Here is a 22,782-nt window from a genome sequence, read left to right on the forward strand (position 1 = left end):
CACATCTTTAGAGCTTGTGCTGAGACCAAGGCATTACCCTAGTCCTTGGTAGTGATCATAGTAGTAGGGGATGTACAAAGATCAACAAGACCTGGGACCCTTGAACAGACAGTGAGTAACCTAAATGACACAAATCTGAGAGATGTGAGCGTCAAACACAAACCAGATAGAATGAAATAATTCAAATAAAGGGGACTATGATTCAGGAAAGATTTCATTGTAGCTGGTTTGTTCATTTATTTCTTCAGCATTAAATCACTAATGTTTCCTATCCCCAAAATTCCTCTAAGGGCCCACAGATGAGCACAGGTCTGGGAGATATACCACCATTACAATATAATATGACATCCAACAAAGAGCTGCACATCGGGTCTTGGATGCTCATAAAAAAGAATTCAGAAGACAGTTGGTAGCTTTCCAACTAATTCCTAAAACGAATTAGGAATTCACCAAATGGAGAAGAGAGGGAAAAGGGCATGTAAAAAGGCACAGAATATTTGGAACTGCCTGACGTGGGGCGGAGGAAGATGGGGTGTTAAGAAATATTGCCTACACAGTGGAATGAATTTGGCTTTTTTCATCGAGGCAGTGGGGAGCCATTGACAAGATATAAGTAGGACAGGGCCATACAATTTTCGTTGTACATGTCTCCCAGGTACACCGGGCAGGGTGCACTGGAACAGGATGGAGATGGGTGCTCAGCCACAGACGCCTGACGCAGCTGGATCTTTGTGCCTGAGAAACTGCACCAGACCAGACGCCAAGACGAGCTAAAGAAGTAGGGGGTGGAGATGGGAGCGGGGGCGGGGGGGGGGGAGCGCTGGATAAAAGGTGAAGAGAGAGTTCCGCGTGAGGTCTGCATTCAGGACAAGGACGTACGCAGTTCTAAGCACCGGCACAGCTGCTGGGAAGACCCGCCTCTCCTTCCAGATCCCTCTGGGGCGGAGCTGGGGCTCCAGCACGTGACGCCTGGGGAACCACTTTTACTGCGGGCAGTCCTCCCGTTCACAGGCGGTTTCACGGGTCGCCACTCTAATCCCCAAGATGTTGCTTTTCTATAGTGTTCGGACAATCCATCCTCTTGCGCGCTTCCCTCTCTGCTCCTCCTAGAAAGCGTAGTTATGGAAGATAAACGGCGAAGGAGTCCTTTGCCCACACTAAAGATGGCGACCCGCTGCGCTCCTCCTGCTCGGGAGGAGCGGGTTCCAAACGCCAGGCCTCACTGGGCGAGGCGCAGACGGAAGGGGCGTCTGTCGAGGTAACTTTTCGACCTTCCTGGGTGGGGACCTGCCTCTGGGGGCGTGGCCTGGTCTAGATTCTAACAACCGATTGGTCCAGAGGCAGGTAGGAGGGGTGTCCACCGCACCCCACCCCTCCCTCTTCGAACCGGAAGTGTCTCTCGGTCTTTCCAGCTGGTTGTCATTTCACTCGGCTCGGTCCTGAGGAGAAGGACTCAGCCGCGGCTGCGGGACCCGGGCACCGGGAGGCGGTGGCGGCGGCGGCGGCGGCAGCGGCGACAGCAGAGGAGGAAGAGGAGGACGACGGGGAGAAGAAGTCGAGCCGGGCGGAGTCCGCGACAGCGACGGCGGGGGCTGCGGGACCGGGGCACAGCGACGGAGCGGCGGCGACGGCGGCCCAGCAACCGTGAGGAGAAACAAAAGCCTTCTAAATTAGAGTTTCGTTAAAAATCGGGGGGAACGAGCGAGCGCAAAGGGGAGAGGCCCTTCTCGTTCAGAGTCACTAGCCTAGGGGGTTTTTCCTTTTTATTTTTTCCTCTTTTTTTTGCCCCCCCTGCGGAGAATCGAACTGAGGGAACTGAACAAACCGCCCCCGGGTCCCATGAGGGAGAAAAACCCCGGAGCCGCAGAGAGGGGACGAGGCCGAAGCCGCAGGACCGTCCAGCGCGCCCCCCTGGCCCCCGCACCCCGGGGCCGCCAGCTCGCCCCGAACGGGTCTCGCTAACCCCTCCTGGCCGTCCCCCCCGCCAGAGGGAGAAACGGGTGTTTCCAACCCATTTCATGGGGGAGAGGAGGCCAGGGGCAGCCCAGGAGCAGCGACCGCGGCGAGATCTGCACCCGGAGCCTCGGGAAGCAACTGAGAGGCCAGAGCTGCACCCCGTGAGAGAGCAGAAACAGGACCCGGCGCAGCAGCAGCCTCCCTGCAGTCACCCTTCCATTAGGCAGAGCTGATCTCCTCTCCCGCAACCAGGAACTCACCTCCACCCCAGATAACCTAATATAATCTATCTATATATAAATATATATAATATATAATGTTCTTAAATTATTCCTGATTTTTTTTTACCCAAGCTGCCAAGAAAAGAACGTATTCTCTCCCTTTAGCCCTATTCTAATTTTTATGTGAGTGAATCTAAACTGCTGAGGAAGACCATATGTGATTGTTAAATTATATATATATATATATATATTTTTACTCCGCGCAATGCTTATTCTTCTACATCCATAGATGCTTGAGAAGCTGTGTTTTTGTCATTCATGTACATTTTCCTTTGGAAAAAGAAAGCGCCTATTTTACTAACCAAAGACTTGATTTTTACCCTCTTCGTTTTTATTCCCGCCTAGAAATAAGCCCAGTTGGATTCATGTCAATGTTTTAAGAGATTTTTTTTTTTTAGTGTATTTTTTTGCCTTTCTGAGACCAGAATTCCAAATCAGAACTATTTAGGGTGATAAGCTGCAATCTTTGAGCTAGCTATAAATAAGACATTTCAAACCAACAAACATTTTGAGTAGAGGATAAGAAGGCGTGAGACATCAGGTTGTCATTTTTTATTGTGAGATTCTGATCCTAAAAATAATAAATGGGGGATTACGGGTTTGGAGTGCTAGTGCAAAGCAATACTGGGAATAAATCTGCTTTTCCAGTCAGATTCCATCCACATCTGCAGCCTCCACACCATCACCAAAATGCCACCCCCAGCCCTGCTGCTTTTATAAATAATAACACAGCTGCCAATGGCAGCAGTGCTGGGTCAGCTTGGCTCTTTCCTGCTCCAGCGACCCATAATATTCAGGATGAGATCTTGGGGTCAGAAAAGGCAAAAAGTCAGCAACAGGAACAGCAAGACCCTCTAGAAAAGCAACAGCTCTCGCCCAGCCCAGGTCAGGAAGCTGGAATACTGCCTGAAACTGAGAAGACGAAATCGGAAGAAAATCAAGGGGACAATTCTTCCGAAAATGGCAATGGGAAGGAGAAAATAAGAATCGAATCCCCTGTGTTGACAGGGTTTGATTATCAAGAAGCCACGGGGCTAGGTACTTCGACCCAACCCTTGACATCTAGTGCATCCTCTCTTACTGGTTTCAGTAACTGGTCAGCCGCGATAGCTCCTTCTTCCTCTACAATCATCAATGAAGATGCAAGTTTCTTTCACCAGGGAGGGGTCCCTGCTGCTTCGGCTAATAACGGTGCTCTGTTGTTTCAAAATTTTCCCCATCATGTCAGCCCTGGCTTCGGAGGCAGCTTCTCCCCTCAGATCGGGCCTCTGTCACAGCACCACCCTCATCACCCTCATTTCCAGCATCATCACAGCCAGCATCAGCAGCAAAGGAGGTCTCCTGCCAGTCCCCATCCCCCACCTTTCACACATAGAAATGCTGCTTTTAACCAGCTGCCTCACTTGGCGAATAATCTTAACAAACCGCCCTCTCCATGGAGCAGCTACCAGAGTCCCTCTCCAACACCATCTTCTTCCTGGAGCCCGGGAGGTGGCGGATACGGTGGCTGGGGAGGTTCCCAAGGCCGAGATCACCGCAGAGGGCTGAATGGAGGAATAACGCCCCTGAACTCCATCTCGCCTTTGAAGAAAAATTTTGCAAGCAATCATATTCAGCTCCAGAAGTACGCTCGCCCCAGCTCTGCCTTTGCGCCTAAATCCTGGATGGAAGATAGCTTGAACAGGGCTGACAACATTTTTCCTTTTCCGGTAAGATTATGTTCCATTAATAGATTAAGATGAATAAGGAAATGGCATAGTGTAATAGCTATTTAACTAAGAGATTTTGAATTGTCCACATTCCTATTGAAGCTCCTCTTAGAAAAATGTGTTAATTGCCAGATATTGTTTTGTCAGGGAAGGAGTGTAATTTGGAGCAAAATACTGAGCTGTTCCTTTGGTGAATTTCTCATTGCAATCTTTCCATAAATCGTATGAATTGGTATAATTATGAATACCAGGTAGCTAGTGATGTCATAATTACTAACCATAATACTCTTTTAGCCTGACAAGCGAATCAGGGTTGGTTTTTCTCTACTCATTTAGGTGAGAGTAAATAAAAACATAGATAAAAATTGTGGACACTGATGAGCATTTTCTGCCCATATACAGTAACTCCATAAGCTGAAACACTTCTGTCTCCACTATAAAGTAGTGACTTATTGAAAACCAACTACTGAATTATAATTTTCTCACTGGTTACATCTGGAATCTTTCTGAACCTTACAATCTGAACAAGTGTGAATTTTTCAATTCTGCAACTCCTCTTAAACCTTTTCTAAAATTCTGGCCTGCCTTGTGTCAGCAAAGACTGCTAGAGCAATGATGGAAATGTTTTCCTCATCCCCATTTATTTTTGAGTACAGTAGAACTGTTGATCTCAGAGTAACTGTTTTATGATGCCTTTCACCCATTTGTTTATTTTCCAGTGTTAACACTAGGGGTGTAGATAATTAAACTGTTTCTAAAAATAGATCTAGGCAAAGATCACTTGTCTTTCTTGCTGGCCACTATGATACCCTTGTTCTAGAAGTGTCACACTGTTCGATTTTTCTGTATAACGAACAGCCAGTTCAGTTGATAGATAGGAGATAAATGGAATTTCATAATTAATTAACTTTAGATGCCCAACTAAAATTGTTTACTTTGGGGGTATGTCCTTGTATGTGTTAGGAAATTCATATAGGATAAATAAGCTAACATTGAATCAGTCTTTACAATAACCCCACGAGGTAAATTCTGTTATTATCCCCATTTTACAGATGAGAAAATTGAATATCAGAAAGATACAATAACCTGAGAACACAGCCGATAGTAGTACAAACTCTAGGTTAAAAAAAAAAAAAAGGATTAAAAATATCCGTGTCATCGTGTATGCATGTGCTACTAATATAGGGTTATTTTAGAGCTCTTTCAGCAAGGGCTAAAACAGATTACAAAATAGTTGCGTGTCCCCAAATATGATGTCAGCACAAGCAAAATTATCTGTTGTAATTAATTATTTGCTTAACAGGAGGGGATGTTCGCTAAGAGAGTCCTGTGTCATTCCATGGAATTAAATATCCCTTCCCTAAGGATTCAGACTTAATGTTCAGGGTGTATCTTAAAATATTTGATTTATTAGTTTTAGAATTTTAAAAATAATTTTTAACTTAAGTGTCAGAAAGCTGTTGGCTTTTGCATTTAGAAATGGTTATTACTGAGACTGATGAGCAATTACCTTGCTTTAGTGGTCAGGAAAAAGGCCATTTGAGATAATCTTATGAAGTCTGTTTTTTTAAAGTTGCTTTGGATATTCCTTTGAACATAAATTTAAAGGAAATTGAAAGCAAAGGTAATTGTTATGAATAATTAATATGCTGGCAGTTTAAAAAAAGCTTAGATGGTATTCTGTACATTTTAACTGGATTAAGTTTTGGCTCAGAATTGAAGAGAGTTTTCTTTCTTATTTTGCTGCTAGGCACTGACACAATGAACTTACATGACTTCATGGTTTGTTGTCCATTCTCAGTTTACCCACTTTTGGTATAGGTTTGCTTCAGGAAAAATTGCAGTTTCAGAAAATGAATAGACTGTCCATATTCAAATTACTCATATTTTTATGGGTTGCTGGAATGTGTTCAACCTGTGAAATATTTTCAGTCAGACAGTTTCTTTAAAGGTCAATCTGGTTTATGAAATAGTAATAAAATAGACTAAGATCCATAGTTAAAGGTATTGTTAGAAAGTAACTCGTCCTTAGAATTATTTTTTGTGCTGGTTATGAAAAAAAGATGAGTCAATGTACCTGACTCAAATATGGTAGGATTAGAAAATTGTTGATTTCTGCTCAAAAACATGTGTGTGTGTGAGAGAGAGAGAGAGAGAGAGAGAGAGATTGAGAGAGAGGAGAGAGAGAAGAAGAGAGAGAGAAAGGGGTTATGCTGAGAGCAAGCAGCATTGGGGTGATTTGAAAGTTACAATAGAAGTAAGTGATTTGCGAAAACCTTTATGACAAGAAATTCCTAATTGGGTTTTGAAAAAAATCATAAGAAATTAATCAACTGACTACATGGTACTTATTTAAATGAATGCGGTTTTATGTTTTTTTAAACAATTATTCTTTTGAGTTGGTTTTTTGGCAAGAAAACATTTTGAGTTCATATGAATGGCTTGGTTAAATTTGATATGAAAAACTTGAAGGAACATACATTAGAGTATATTTGACAGAGAGCGAGGAGAACTAGTTTGTGGTCTTGACTTTATCCAGTATCAAAGAATTTGGGGGCCTCAATTTCAATTGTTGTTAGAAAAACTTAAGTGTTATGGGAAGATCTTGAGATAGAAATTATCAAGAAATTATTCACACACAAGACATAACTCTTGATCATTATACTGGGTCCTCTTCACAAAGACATAATACAGGTGAGAGTGTGGGAGAACCTCCCAAAAGCATGCAAGATGAGAAGAAACTGTGAATAATTGATACATGATGATCAGAAGCTGATTTAAAGTTTTGAAAGTGGAAAAGAAGTGAATATATTTATCACTTCTAAGTAGTCAAGTCAATACTTTTCTTGGTTGTTGCCTTTAGTATTTTATACACACACACACACACACACACACTACTGAGCTAGTGCTTTCACATGTTATCTCACTGCCTATATAGTATTTCTCAACCCTCTGCATAAAGCTTGGTTTTATTGTGCCAGTTTCAAAATGAAGAAAGAAGGTCTACATTCATGTGACTAAAGGTTTGATTTGACCCTTACATTAAGGGAAGAAAAACCCTGCGCATCTTGCCAGATATATCCTGGAATACTGATTCCAAACCAAATAATATATTGGGGCACCTGCCAATAATTATATTTGATTATAGCAAGTCCTTGGAGCAATGCCGTTGTCTTTACAGGAAATTAAGAATTTGTGTAGTGTATATTCTGATACCCTCTTATCTGCAGCTCCCAACTCTGGCTCCCATCCTGGCTAAGAACCAGGAAGTAGGAAAAATAAAAGGGACAAAATCTGTGTGTCATAAAACCAATCCTAAAATTTGATTGAGAGGGGAAAATTTTAGAACTTTGAGCCTACTTGTTCCTACTTTAGACACAGTCATTGTGGATATGTAAAATTGTCTTAACCAGGCAAATCCTTCATGCCTCTTCAATAACTCTACTTGTGTTGTTAGTTTTGATCTTTAAAATTATATATGGCATCTTATATTTGTAAACAAAGTTACTGTATTGCTTAAATTCTGAAAGTCATGGTGAATTATTAAAAACTGTCTAAAGTGCAACCTCATTACATTCTTTGTTTCTTAATATAGTCCCAAGAGGGATCTTTGCATAGCAAACATTTTCTTTGACTTTTTTCTTGACAAAACTCACTGCGTTTTTTATTTAATTGTTCAAACAAAATTGTTCTTGTAGAAAAAGAAGGCATATTTTTATCATGATTTATAGCAATGTGTCATTTTTAACTCAAATTGAGTGTATATTCTCATCACATTTTGAATTATTGAAATGGAAGTTCCACTTTCAAGTTTTCAGAAAATACTTAGTAGATAGGAAGATAAAGATGTAGATTCTATTTTTAGTCAGTTTTTGAAGGTGAAACTTGAAAGGCTATTTTCAAGGCCAAAAATGTAGTGGAGTGAACCATAGGCTCTGGATCCAAACAGACTTAATTTGGACTCTGCATTTTAATTAGCTGTGTGACCTTGAGCAAATTCCTCATCAAGATAATAATACCTAACAGTTGAAGGGCTATTGGGAGGTACCATAAGTATATGGCCATATCTGGTAGCTTACTTTTTTTTAAAAAAAATGATTTATTTATTATACAAGAAGTGGGGTACAGGTCAGAGGCGCGGGAGGGTGAGAGAATTCACCAGAGACAGAGCGGGGAGCAGAACAGGCAGATGGACCAAAGACACTGCTGACGGGAGCAGTGGGCGAGGCAGGAGATGTCTGCTGCACCATGTGCGTTTCTCCCTGTCCATCCGGGAATCGAACCCACACTGCTGCGGACAGCTTCACAGCACGGCGCTCAACCCGCTGCGCCACCAAGGAGGCCCTTTTTTTTTTTTTTTAAAATTTAAAATATAACTCTAATATTGAATAAAATCATGAAATTAATTACAAATATAGTATGAGCGTCTATCAAAGATTTGAACAGTCCTTTCTTTTGCTGATCTTCTTATACATACTTTGTTTCTCTGGAATACTCCTTTGAATAAGGTAGATACAACCCAAACGCAGATACAACAATTAGCAGAGTTATCAATTTTCTTGAAGTTTTATAATTGTATGTATAACTAAATATTCATTAGTATTAGCGGCCTGTATCTTTCAGCATTTTTGAAAAATGTTGCTTCTAGTTGTTATTTTAAGAAATTTAGAACTTTTAATTACTTTTGTATACTTTAAAGGAGACTATATTTTATTGGTGATTTCTTTGGTAAGAAATAAAAAAGGTACCATAGATTTGAATTGGACATATTTTAGCTTTTATCCTGGAAATAAGTTTTCTTTTTTATATTTTCATTAACTTAGCATATATTTATTGAGTACCTACTACGTTCTAGTATAGGTACAGAGCTAAAGATCTTATAAAAATTGTTTTGATTTGATTTACAGTGTGTTTATGATCTAGTCTTTGACTGATACAGCTTTGCATTTTTTTCTTATTATAAGCAAATTGGCAACAGACCCAATAATTTCATTTCATTGTAACCCATGAGATGTTTAAATTTCCAGCAAACTAACAGATCCAACTCTAGGTATAACAAAAACAATATGCAAATGGCATTTCCAAATATTTTATTAATAATCTTGTTTATAAATATTCACTTGTACACACAGACTTTTTTAAGTTTGTTGTACCATAAAAGGCAAACTAAAACCTATGTGTAGCAGGATTCAGTTGCCATTACATGTCAGAGAAAGTCTCCATTAGCTACTTATAGGTCCTCTCTCATGTTTACAAACTGAATTACTATTAAAGTTGAAAGACTTAAGCTGTACAAGTATTGTATTTAGATTGCACAATTTCTATTTGCTGAATATTTACCAGTTAGAGCCAGTCATTATTTTTATAAGTAAATTATAGTTAATCTTCCAGTATTACACATTTTAAACCCACATTTATATTTAAATATTATGTAACATACTTTTAATGATAGTTCTTCCAGGTGTTTTTGAAGAATATATCTGGATTTAGTCAGTAAAATAGCTGCTGTCATTTTACTGTCTGTAAGAACTTTCCAAAAAAAAAAAAAAAGCCCTCAATATAAGAATATTGCTACTCTGAAAAATCTCCTAACTATAGTACGGAAGTTAGGGCCAGAGTCTAAATATGGTTCTGCCACCTACTAGCTGTGTGAGCTAGGACAGGCTACCCAATGTTCCTCTTGCTTCATTTTCACGTTTCTTTGGTTTGTTTGAGGATGGAATCAAATGTTTAAAATTGACTTCCAGAAGATTCTCTTGTTATAAGAAAGCAAGTCATTCACTAGAAATATTAATTAAAAATCTTGTGAATAACACAGTTTCTTAAAATGTATAACCAGTGTGTGTGGTAATTTGAGTTTCATTTTAAAGAAAACTTTAACAAACTGGAGTATGAATTTTAAAATACAGTCCCTGTACTTAAATGATATTGGGAATCAGGCTAGATGATACTCTCATTTTCTTGAGTCCTGCTGGCAATTTTAGTGGTCAACTGGTTTCTCTTTTTTCTTTTGGTAAAGATTTTTTTCCTGCACTATATCTTTTAAAGTGCTCATAATGGAAAACTATAAACATATTCAATAGTAGTCAAAATAGTACAGCAAATCCCCATGTACATGTCACCGGGCTTCAACAGTGATCAGTTCCTGAACATTCCTTATCTAGCTTACCAGCTCCCTTTCCCGCTTTATGTTCTTTTGAAGCGCTTCACAGATATTGTATCATTTCATCTGTAAATGGTATAATATGTGTCTCTAAAAGATAAAGAGACCTTTTTTCCCCTTAAACACACACACACACACACACACAAAAATATTTTCAAGTTGATTTTTGAAGAAAGATAGTGAGAAACTGAAGCAAGGCCCACACTTCTGTTGCACCTGCTCAGCCTGTTTCACCACTCAACCTAGTGCTATAATCTCTAAGGAAGCCACCATTGGCCTCATCTCCTCCCTCTGGGAGAGCAGGGTACGTGTGGTCACACAGCCATTTAAAAAAAAAAATGAAAGAGAGAGACCTAAGTAAGCACCCAAATACAGCTGGTGACCCAACCTAGGAAGAAGATTGTCTAGTTTCCCTCATTATCAGCCTTACCTTAGGTTAGGCTTTTGTGGACTGGAGAGAGGGAGCTAAGAAAGGAGAGAGAACAGAAGTGAGTGCTTTTTTGGTTGTGTTTTTGTATCTTTTTCTGGTTTTATTTTTAAGAGGAATTTATAGATTTGGACTCTTTGGCAGGCCTTTGCATAAAACTTTTTCATCTCTTACTCTTTACACAAATGTTTGATGCTTTCACTGTCCCATGCACTGGCAGTTTGTGACAAAGGCACCGGTGCCCCATCTCCTCATGAAGTGTACAGATCAGATGATTTCTTGCTTTGTGCCCTAGTGTTGGGAAGTGACTTCTGCTAGGAAACTGGAGAGCTGAGGATGTGGGCATGGTGACCATGAGGGCCCAGAAAGGCTGGGTATGGGCTGCTTTTTGACATTGCTGTCATGGTTCACCAAAGAGAAGAGATTTCCTGCGCAGCAAGTCATGGGCCTCAGTTTAGGAATAAACTGCATTTGGGGGACCATTCTCTCTATTGACTATAGACTCTCATCAGACCCAGCCAAACAGAGAAAGGTAACTGACAGCCAGAGATAGAGGGCCAGCCAGAAGGGCCTTTATAATTTCATTCTGTAGAGCTGAGTGTTAGGAGTTTTTACCTAAATTTCCTTAAATGAATGACCTCTTGTTCTGAATAGCTTATGAAGTAGGAGAAATCTTATACAGATATTTTGGGGCTTAAGGGGCTTAAGCTCATTTGGATTATGACAAGGGGCTACAGAAAGCAGCACTGAACAGCTGAATTATTCAGATACAAATATTCCCTAATTTTAAATGTTAGTTTCACTTCAGGCTCTTTTGCCATTGCACTGGAGAACTTTGTGCATAAACCATTATTATCAGCTCCTTTCTCCTCACCACAGCTTTATAAGGGAAGTGTTATCCTCATTTTTGCTGATGGAATCAAGGTTCAGAGATACTGCAGAGTCAAAAGTAAGTGGTGATTTAAACATAGGTCTTGGAATAGATTTTAATTACTTTTCTCTCCATGCAAGGTGAGAATAGACAAATCGCCAACAATAAGACGTCTATTGATCCAGGAATGAGCTACTCAAGTCTAGAATGACAGTTTGTATTTTTTAAATACAGTTAAATTGTGATAAGAAATGTTTACCACTTCAAGGATTTCTAGTGCTCAAAATGAGTGTTTTATTTAGTGAAGGTGGGAAAAAAGGAACATTTTCTCTAAGATTTTCTGAAATAATCTGATTCATCAGTTTACATGGAAGCAAATGGAGTTATTGATCCAATCAAGGTAATACACTGAAGACATTCATTCATTTAGTTATAGTTTATAACCCTAAGATCTATCACATTCTTTGCTTTCATTAAAGAGGTCATCATGAGAAAGTACTGACTGAAAGAGGGAACCTGGGCAAAAGTATGCAATGCTGCTAAATGTGGTTTCTCCTACTTCAGATAACTACCCCTTTGACTAACCTCTGACACTCATTCTCCAAATCCAGCCCCTGTATACAAGAAAGGATTTCATCCTTGGCAGGTGTCAAGAGATTGAAATTTCTAGGTCTTCACAAGGCTCATTTAAATGGACCATTCTAAGCTGCTGCTCTGAAGTCAGCTACCACTTATTGTGTGACTTTGAGGGCAGTTAACTTTTTTTTTAAGATTTATTTATGCATACAAAAACTGGGGTACAGGCCAGGCCAGAGGTGCAGTGAAATACACTGCCAAGGGATGCAGCGGGTGAGACAGGAGAGGTCTGCTGTGCCATATGGATTAGCTCCCTGGCTGGGAATTGAACTCGGGCTGCAGTAGCTGTGGATAGCTTCATAGTGCTGTGACGTAACTGCTTGCGCCACCAGGGACACCCCAGTTCGTTAACTTTTCATAGCTTTACTTACCTAAAATTGTACCCATTTTACATAATGGTTGTGAGAAGCCAATGTATGTACGTGATGCACACCTCCCATAATTCCTGGGAGGTGTGCAACACTGAACCAGAAGAAGCCCTAGTCACTTTAATAATGGTGGTGGTGATGATGGACTTATTGTGTTCTAGTCATATGCTACAATAAGTGGCCATAGAGGTGAATGGAGTGCCCAGTTCAGTGGGGGCATAGCCATAACAGAGCTGGTCAGTATCCTTCAGGATGTCAGAGTGTTGAGGGACACAGGGTGAAAGGACTTGTCCTGCACCTGAATGTAAAAATCACTCAGAAATGGGATTTTGAGAATTGATTGCACCGTCAACTTTTGATATGTGTGGGGTTAAGTAATATTTAATCTAGAAGAATATTTACATTTTGGCAAATTTTGGATCAAAACTCCCACACTTACCTTTGATTAATTATGGGTTGTATTCGCTTCTCAAACTTCCTATTTATTTTGGCTACACACTAGCATAGACTTCCCTTTCAAGCCAAAATATTTTCCTTTCTGTCTTAACCAGGGAAAGTTTAAGGTGGAAGGAAATTTCCATAGGCTAGTACAGATACATAACAGTCTGAGCAGTGATAATCACAGTGACGTCTGTCGGTGGGAAGAGAATGAATAAATTACATTCAATTAATTACATTTTGTGTTTCAGACCCAGGCTGATGATGCTAAAACATGAATTCAATTAAAGAAGAACAATAATCAATAATAGAGTGTTGTTGATGGTTGATGTGTTGAAATTCAACTTGATTGTAATATATTTCTAAGTTATGTACCTGAGAGCTTGGAAGAGAGGGCGTTGTTTTGGCTTTCTCTTCGTTCAGAAACCTAAAATGGCTCATGTAGACCATGCGTAGTCTGTACTTCATCATAGCTGGTCAACCAATATATAAGCTACAAATCACATCCTCAAGTATCTAAGGAAATTAACTTGTTAAATGGCATTGTTTATTAACTCCATGGTTCTCAAAGTGTGGTTCTGGGCTTTACTTGAAAACTTGTTAGAAATGTGAAATCTTGGACCCTAATAACAAGACCTGCTGAATATGAGACATCAGAGGTAGACACAGTAATCTATGTTTTCACAAGACCTCTAGATGATTCTGATATATCCTAAAATATGAGAAACACCAGCTTAGATTAATCATCTGGATAAAAAAAAAAGCCACAAATGATTTTGGTTTGTGGCAATCTAGCTGTTCTTACTGATAGTTCACATGCTTTTTGTGGCTACTTGTGGAATGTTATGAAAAGCTATGTCATCAGTTATATATGCTGATGTAGCTCTTTCTATTTTGCCATCACAGAATTGTCCAGGTGTGTAATAAAAGGACAGGACCTGCTCTTTGAAATAGTAATTTGTTTGTTCAGCAGGTTATTTTTTCAACTTTAATTTTCATAGTGACTTGTGTGGTTTTTTTCCTTTAGAAATTGTCCTGTGAAGTTGAGATGACAGAAACTGAAACCAGCTAGTTACTGACATGCAACTCAATATATTAAGTAAAAAAAGATTGCAAAACAAAACGAGGTCTGACCATCTTAAATTTGCTTTGCTGAACCTTGAAAATAATTGGTGGCCTTTTGTTTTCATTCTTAAGCTTCATGGTCACAGCTTTCATCTTTAGCTCAGTCTAGAACCAGAGGCCAGGGTTCAAATCCTGCTTCCTGGATTAGACGTTATCTGACATTGATCAAGTTATTTAGTCTCTCTAAGCTTCACTTTCTTTTTTTTTCTTTTCTTTCTTTTTTTTTTTTTTAAGATTTATTTATTTATTTTATACAAGCACTGGGTACAGTCAGGAGCACGGGAGGGTGAGAGAATTCACCAGAGCCAGGGCGGGTAGTGGAACCGGCAGAATGATGAAGTACACTGCTGAGGGGAGCAGCGGGAGGCAGGAGAGGTCTGCGTGCCATGTGGTACCCTCGCTGGTGGACCGAGATAGAACCAGCGCTGCAGAGGCTATGGGCAGCTTTGCAGCCCAGTGCTCAACCGCTGCACCACCCGGGAGGCCCTAAGCTTCACTTTCTTGATCTGTGAAATGAAATAATAACTGAACATACCTAATTGTATAGGTTTATACACATGTGAAGCAACAGAGTGTGGTAAATATTAACTGTTGATATTATTATTCCTACTATTACTACCACTATTATTATATATTATTATTATATATTATTATATATATTCCACTATTACTACCACTATTATTCCTACTATTACTACTACTTCTCCTGTGGTTGGCAGTAGAGAACTTAGAATTGCATTGGTGACAGGTCCTTTGCACATGTGTCTGTTATCTCAACAGGGAAAAGGAAGATAAGGCTTTTCTATGTCTTCCTTTGTTTTTAGTATCTCTGATATCTTTCTATATTACCCTTATACACACATTTTGTTCTTTCTTTTGTTTATTGAGTAATTGATTGCCTACTGCTTGCCAGGCACCAACCAGCATGTTCCTGCCCTCAGGGCCCTGACAGAATAGTGCTTTGTTTATTCAAATGTTTGTCTTAATTAGTCTGGTCCTTTGAGTACTGTGACCATTACCTTTACCCAGGGAAGCATCCCTTGATTTGGAGTTATACCTGAGCTTGCATCCTAACAGAGCACTAACCTGCTGGTATAGTAAACTGAATTTCTTTAGACTCCATTTCTACCATTAAAATGGGAATAATACAGTCTAATTTATGAGGAGGTTTGAGAATTAAGACAGTTCAATAAAGTACCTAGAGCAATGTCTGGTACTTAGTAGCTGCTCAGTTAAGGTAGTTCTGTAACAGGGTGGTCCCCAGGAAAGGGGGAGGTTCCCTGCCCCACCCAAGGGAGGGTGGAGCTGAGCAGGAAGAGGAGAAGCTGAAGAAGAGACTGAGGAAGGAAGCAGGATGGAGCCAGGAGACCTGGAGGAGGCGCATGGACTCTAGAGACACGTAAAGAAACTGTGCTTGTCTTTTGGTCGTGGACTGGGTAACACAGATGTGGGTGAGACCCGTGGGGAGGTGACAATGGCAGCTTTTATCTTGATGTTGATTTTGCTCTTTTCCTTCCGGGCTTGTCTGGTTGTTTCTGACTCTTTTCTATGGGTCCCCACTGGAAGATGCTTTAGACTTGTGGCAGGCTTTGGGGCCTTGCTCTGGGCCGATCCCATATGGATGGAGTTTTACCCACGAGGGGACGGGTAACTTTGGGTGCTTCACTTAGAAACTAGACTCTTTGCCTTACCTGTATTGTTTCCTAGTTTTATTAAAGTTCCTTCCCATTAAAGTCTCCTATGTTTTGTGTTGATGTGGCGGATGGCAGAACCCACTTAGAATAGACAGGTTTGCGGGGTTTGGGCTGCCCCTCTCCTTGTCCTATAACAGTTCTGCTTGGCTACCATTACTCCATAGGCTGCCCAGTGAAAACTGGCAATGGTGAGTCAAAATTAATATAATTTAATATTAGATTTATAAAATATATTTATATTGTGTTTATTATATATTTATATTATAGCATTATTATTTAATAGTTCCTCTCACTTTTAATTTGAAATTAGGACCTCTCCCTTTAATGAATTAAGTTGTGGGGGTTTTTTGGAAAACGCTTGTTATATTTTATCATATATAGCCTAATGAAAAAGGTTTGTGACTGTCCTTTGAAGGGTTCTTTTTCTTATTAATCTGTCATTGTCCTACATTTTGTGGAGAAAAAAAAGTGATGAACTTTTTACTGCTCATTTTCATTCATATTTTTGCATCATCCAAGATTTTGAACTGTAAATCTTAGAAGAACAGATTATTTTCAGCTATCAAAAAGATAGAATACAATGTATTTTGAGCTAGTTCATTAGAGAACTAATCAAACTCTTACCTTTTTGGATCAGGAAAGGAGGTCTAGAGGGCGAAAGTGTTTTCTATTTTATGGTTAGTTTACTTTGTGGAAAATAGATCAGAGGTTATGGCATTTGGCCTAATTAGTAATCAAAAAAAGCAACATGGAAGATTGAAATATGGAAGTCAAAGTCCCCTGGATTTGACACTTTGGTTATTGGATAGGAAAACCAGCATTGTTTGTGCTGTCCTTCCTCCTTGGATTTATGTATTTGTGTCTCTATCTTTCCACATGCTTCCTACATTTTACTTTTTTTTTTTTAATTGACTATTGAAATGAATAGAAAAGATCAGTGAGGGAGTAAATCAAGAGTGATAAACTTTAGACACCCTTTGAGAACAGAATGTTTACTAGACAAAATATGTGACTTTTGAACTCTGAATTACCAAAGCATCATAAGAAAGAAAATGTTACACAATTATAAGATAGTTTATAACAATTATAATTGCTAATAAAGGTTGGATTGTAGTGAAGTATACATGTTAGACCACAATTGGCAAGAATGAGGTACTTGTGCCTTTGGGTCTCACATACTTTGCTTTTATGAACCCTCAGCAATTTGAGACTCCATTTCCTTCTGAATTTATACAAAACCTGAAAACCCTCTCAACACATTGTATCTAAGAGGCAGTACCAGTTGATCAGAGTACACTGGTATTTACTGGTCACCTCTATTAAATCATGACAAATTAAAGTATCACTGTAAAAAAGATAGGAGGTTTGTGCATTTATTTAATCCCACAAAAATGAGAAATTATTATTACTTTGAAGTAACTTTTAATGTACTTCAGCAATTATAAGTCAGTGTTTGTTAAATTAGCCAAAAATTTTATGTTCCAGGCAATAGGGGAGGCAGGAGATATAAAATAGTTTTTCTAAATTCCAGTACCACATTTAGGAATTTAAAGGTTAAAGAGGAGGCTTCTTCAGTTACTGGAAATAACCCTTATAAAACAAACCAAATGAAAATACTGCAATGTTCTTTATCAACTGCTTCTCTTTAGGGCTCTTATTTAGTGATTGGCAAAAATGGAAGTTCTGGAAATTCACAAGATTGCTCACTATTTTAGTTGCGTAAAAAAGCATAATGAACTGAGACACTCTCTGCCCCATAAGAGTTATTTTAGCAACAGAAAATCTACAACTTTATATATAGCCAGGAAGGGGAAATATAAAAACAAACAGTAAGGTAAGATAGTAGGAGACAGACATTTTAAACATTAAAAAATTACTTGAAGGAATTCACTGATTGATTGATTTAGCAAACATTTGCATGCTTTCTAACTACCAGGTCTGGTGTGAGGCACAACAATACAGAAATGTAGGACAAGACCTTACAACCTTTTTCACACCATGGCACATGTAGAAAATAATAATATTAAAACAAATTATCTACTAAGGAGCTGCTGCCACACCAGGCCCTCTGGGCAGTTCTGTGGGATGAGTGTCTTGGCACACTGTCACCCTTTGCAGTTAGACACATGGGGAATGTTTGGTGTGAGACATACATACCTCCTGCCCTTGGGAAGCTGGCAGAGGACAGAGGCAAGTGAACGAGCACCGAGTATTACTGCCTCCAGACTGTTTTGTATTGGAGATCGAGGTAGTAGATGGCCCAGGTAGGCTGAAGAGAGGGCAGATCCAGCCACTGTAGAATGTGATGTTTTATTATTCTGTCAAATAATGTGAAGGAGGTACAAAGGGAAGACTGTGTACCTTGAATTTTTTTTTCAACCTCACTTTTTATTCATTTTTTTCCCCTCCAAAAATCACCCTTGCCAATACTCTATCTGCCTCCCCCTCCACCATATCCCTTCTACCTCTGGTAGCCATTATCTTCTTTTCGCTGAGTTCAAGTGTTATTCCTACTACTCTTTGCATACCAATATTTTTTCATTATTTTATATTCCACAGATGAGTGATATTGGCCTTTCACTTTCTGACTTATTTCACTTAACATAACCACCTCGAGGTGTACCCATTTTGTCCCAAATGCCATCAGTTCATCTTTCTTCACAGCTGTGTAATATTCCATTGACTATATGTTCCATAATTTCTCTATCCAGAAATATTATATTAACTTATTTTTTTAAAGATTTATTTATTTATACAAGCACTGGAGTACAGGCCAGAGGCGTGGGAGGGTGAGAGAACTCACCAGAGATAGATCAGGGAGCAGAACAGGCAGAAGGACCGAAGAACACTGCTGAGAGGAGCAGCTGGTGCGACTTGAGAGGTCTGCCATGCCATGTGGGAATCTCCCTGGCCGGCCAGGAATTGAACCGGCACTGCAGAGGCTGCAGACAGCTTCACAGTGCTGTGCTCAGCCCGCTGTACCACCGGGGAGGCTCTGTATTAACTTCTTTCTCAAATTATACCTCAAAGCCACTTTGCTACCAAGAGAATATAAGCTCATTAAGGGTTTTGACGTAATTCAGTGTTTGAGATGAGGAAAAATTAAAAACAGAAAGTTTCTCTCTTTTGGGAGCTCTATCCTTCAGAAATTCTGATTCTGGTCACATGTCCTCCTGTTGAGTAGATGAAGATGACAAGGGAAAGAATCAGGAGGAAAAGTAGGAAAGATGTGCTGGAGAGTGAGTCATACCACTTTAGAGCAGAATAACATATTAAGGCACCTGCTTTCCATCACCATCTTCATCTACACCCCCTACATCCCAGGGAAAAAAACAGTACTTCTCTCTACCACTTAGAATATTGAATTATATTAAAATATAACTGCCCTTGGACTCTTTGAGTAACAGAGGTAAAAAAGTTGGCATCATGAAATAATTTAATTCCATAAACATTACTGAATATCTTTGTTGATGGGGTGGGGTCAGGAAGAGAGTGGTTCCTCCTTTAGGGAAATAAAATAATAGTACCGGGTGAGTATGTTGTGGAAGGATAGAGAGAAAATGTCACATTGATAAAAAAAAAAATGCTCTCAAGTAGAAGAGGTGCCCTAGCAGTCTTAATGTTCTAGAAGTTAGCTAGGAGAGTGGAAAAGGTTTTTTGGTTATTTTGTTGTTGTTGGTTTTTTTTTTTTTTTTTTTTTTTGTGGGACCCTCACTGGTGGCCGGGGAACGAACCGGTGCTGCAGAGGCTGCGGGCAGCCCCTCAGCCCAGCACGCAACCGCTGCGCCAGCAGGGGAGGCCCAGAAAAGTATTTTTTTAAGGGATAAAATCAAGAGGGCTATTTTTAAAAGTCAAAAATTTGAGTTAAAAGGTAGCATAAGAGAAGTATAACTGAAAAGAAATTTCTGGAATCCTGCTGGTCAGATTCCTCTGGATACCTCTCTTCCCTTAATACTCTTACTGTGGCCTTGCTATATATATGCATTTGTTCTTAAGGTGGAAAAGAACCATGTATGGCTGCTTCTTTAAGAGTTTAATTTTGAAATGTTTTTATCTTCTGCTGTTCGCTTATCAAGCTAAACTTTAATTCAGTTATCTCTAGTACTTTTTATCCAGAAGAATGCCAGAGCAGTTGGGTCACTGTATCTTTTAAGATTGCACACCCACTCTTGAAATGCATTTTGTTAAACTGAGGTTTAGACCACAGTGTCCTTTCCACCCTTTTTTCCCCTTGAAATTTAATGGCAGAAAATCAAGCCTACCTTTGCAAATTAAGTAGTAAATAAAAATCTAAATTTTTTTCTTTCTGTTTTCTCAGCCAGGTTCTAACTTTGATTAGTATCTTTTTATCTGTTATTTACCAAATAATGCCTGGATTGTTTAGGGACCTAATAACTTACCCTATTAGGGTCAGGGGAAGACAACATGCTTCAGCAGTTCTTGCTTGACATTCTTGTTCTTTTTCTTAGAGAAGGCTTAATAACAGCAATAAGAGCAGTACTGTATGCCATTATTCCAAATTTATTTTTCTATAAATAAGAAGGAGATTCTACCAAGAGTGTTTTGTGTGTGTATTGGGGGGCAGGGGAAGGAAGAAGGGTGTCTTGTTGATTTTTCTATATGAGTTCTTATTTTAAAAATAAATCCTCAGAGATGGTGGATTAGTATTCAAGGACAGCCTTGGTAATCAGGAGATAGCTGAATCAATCATGTTTTAATAATATTTTTATTTAAAAATAAGAGTAAAATTCATCTTGTCATGATTTCTTAGTGGTGTTTATTTTAGAATAGTTTTCCACTTACTGGCCTTACAAACATTAGATGACTATTTTAAGACATTAGCTTATAAGAAAGTATAATTGAATTACACATATAGATGCCAGTTTAGTGGGTAACTGCTGGAACAGGTTTGGGAAGCTCTGCTACATTACTGCAATCTTAAATGACAGAGAAAGGATCTAAATTTTATTTTTATATTTAATGTTCTTCACTGTGGAAATTAGTTTTGTTTTTGCTTAATTAGTAAAAGTAATGCTATTTTTTTAAAAAAGAAATTATTAAAAATCTAATCACTACTGAACCCTACACAGAGAAGGAGTAAAACTGTCACTTTTGATCTGTTCCCATGGAATGCAGCTTATTGTCATCCTCTACATTTAAATGCTATTTTAAAATTGATTTGTGGCTCTTTGTTTACAGGATCGCCCCAGGACATTTGACATGCACTCGCTGGAGAGTTCACTCATTGATATAATGAGAGCTGAGAATGATTCAATTAAAGGTAATTTTTAAATAGAAATGTATTTTGATTTTAGTAAGTAAAATTTTGTATTACTCATGCAATCTGGTGAGCAGTATGGAAAATATTATGGATTCATATTTGTATCTAGTCAGCTTCATGCATTTTACACATGTACCCTTTTTGTTAAAAATCAGGCATATCTAATGGACATCCTCTGTAGGCTTTCATAATGCCAAAGAGAACTATAGAGCACTACTTGCCAAGTGTGGGCAGTTTAACTGGAAAGATATAAGCCACATACCTCATCTTATATATCTGAGGCAAAAACTGCAAAGTCCTGAAACTTCAAATGTCTATTCCCCCTATGACAGTGACTATACATACTCTAGGAAGAGGTTAAATGTTCATCAATTTTTTTTGTACTAATTTCACATTTAAAAAAAAATGGCCAGTGGTTTTGAAGTTAAAATGAAGTTTTGTATTCTTGAAAGATTTCCTATGTATTATGTTAAAAAATGGCTATTCCTACTTGGATTCTAATCTTAATTCTATTACTAAGTAGCTGTGTTATCTTGAATAAGACATCTCAGTTTGACTATGATTCATTTCTTCATCTTTATCTAAGAAAATCAGAGTCATCCTTATAATGAGGGACTTCTAATAGGGAGCTTTAAAAATAAAATACAAATGCCTGCTCCCTATTCCAGGTGAGGATGAGGCTTGGCGTGTTATGTTTTAATATCTCATGTAATGTTAATATGTCTCTAGAATTGAGAATTACCAGAATAGATGTTTTCTAAGGGATTTTTTTAGTTCTGATTTTTTGAAAACTATCCCCCATTCATTTTTCTATACAAAAATCTGTTTGTTAGTAGTTTTTTAAAAAGAAATTTAGAATGTTTGGTGTTTTTGGTCATTCCACTTAAATTGTTCATTCATATGTTCATTCATTTAGTGTTTATGAGCCTGCAGGAATGGCTTTGCACTGGGTCAAAGGTCTCAAGGTAGCCTGCTGCTTCAAGTGGTAACCAGCCTGGCCTAGTTTTCTTTGAGTTTTATTTGCATTATTATTGATGCAGTAAATCTGTATTTTTCTAAAGACCAATAATGATACATTTTTTTCAGTGAGGAAAGCTTTTGGAAGTCTGAGAAATGAAAAATTATATGTGAAAAAGAAAAAAAGTGTGCATCTATCTGTTGAGGTAACTTTGAAATAAGACTAGTGTGAGGGTCTCCAATGAATTCCTGATAGATTTCTGAGATTTGACTCTGATGTAGATGCACACTGTTTCTGAGCAAAGATGATCTCTTGCCCAGAAGTTTCTTTATTTTTGCCACTTCTTAGCATACTCAGTTGGGTAGACCTTTAGCCTCCTGGTCAGAAAAATGAGGAGACTCAAAGGCCTTTCTAGCATTAGAAAAAACTGCACACTCTGGGCTTTCCTGGTGGTTCAAGTGGTTAAGCGTCAGTTCTGTGAAGCTATCTGCAGCCACTGCAGCATGAGTTTGATGCCCAGCCAGGGAGGTGACCCTGTCTGCTGCTCCCTTGTCTGCTGCTCCCCTCAGCAACGTATTTCTGTCAATCTGCCCATTCTGCTTCCCTCTCTGTTCCTTGGTGAACCCTCTCACCCCCCCCCCATACCTCTGGTCTACACCCCAGTTCTTATATGCATAGATAAATAAAAAATAAATCTTTTTTTAAAAAATGTAAAAAAAAAAAAGCTGCTAAAGGAGAAATCTGAATCACATCTGTGGCTTGTACCAGTGTCACTTTCCCGCTTTGCAACGAGTTAGATGTTACCATTTGGGGACACTGGATAAAGGGTACATGGAATCTCTCTCAACTACTTTTTGCAACTTTCTGTGAAACTG

At 39.0% G+C, this 22,782-nt stretch overlaps 1 protein-coding gene across 4 annotated transcripts in view; it reads left to right on the plus strand.

The window, feature by feature from the left end:
• Window positions 1-2,632: 2,632 nt before the first annotated feature.
• The window catches only part of CPEB4 (cytoplasmic polyadenylation element binding protein 4), a gene marked incomplete at its 3' end in the record, with an annotated part of 60,615 nt that continues 40,465 nt past the window's right edge, over window positions 2,633-22,782 (plus strand). For all 4 annotated transcript variants that reach the window (XM_084242215.1, XM_084242216.1, XM_084242217.1 and 1 more), the window contains exons 1-2: window positions 2,633-3,946; window positions 20,868-20,949. In XM_084242215.1, the coding sequence (XP_084098341.1) occupies window positions 2,822-3,946; window positions 20,868-20,949 (1,207 nt within the window). In that variant the 5' untranslated portion in view covers window positions 2,633-2,821. The remainder of the gene's footprint in view (window positions 3,947-20,867; window positions 20,950-22,782) is intronic.

This window comes from Talpa europaea (assembly GCF_964194135.1).
Source record: "Talpa europaea genome assembly, chromosome: 9".
NCBI classification, from domain to species: domain Eukaryota; kingdom Metazoa; phylum Chordata; class Mammalia; order Eulipotyphla; family Talpidae; genus Talpa; species Talpa europaea.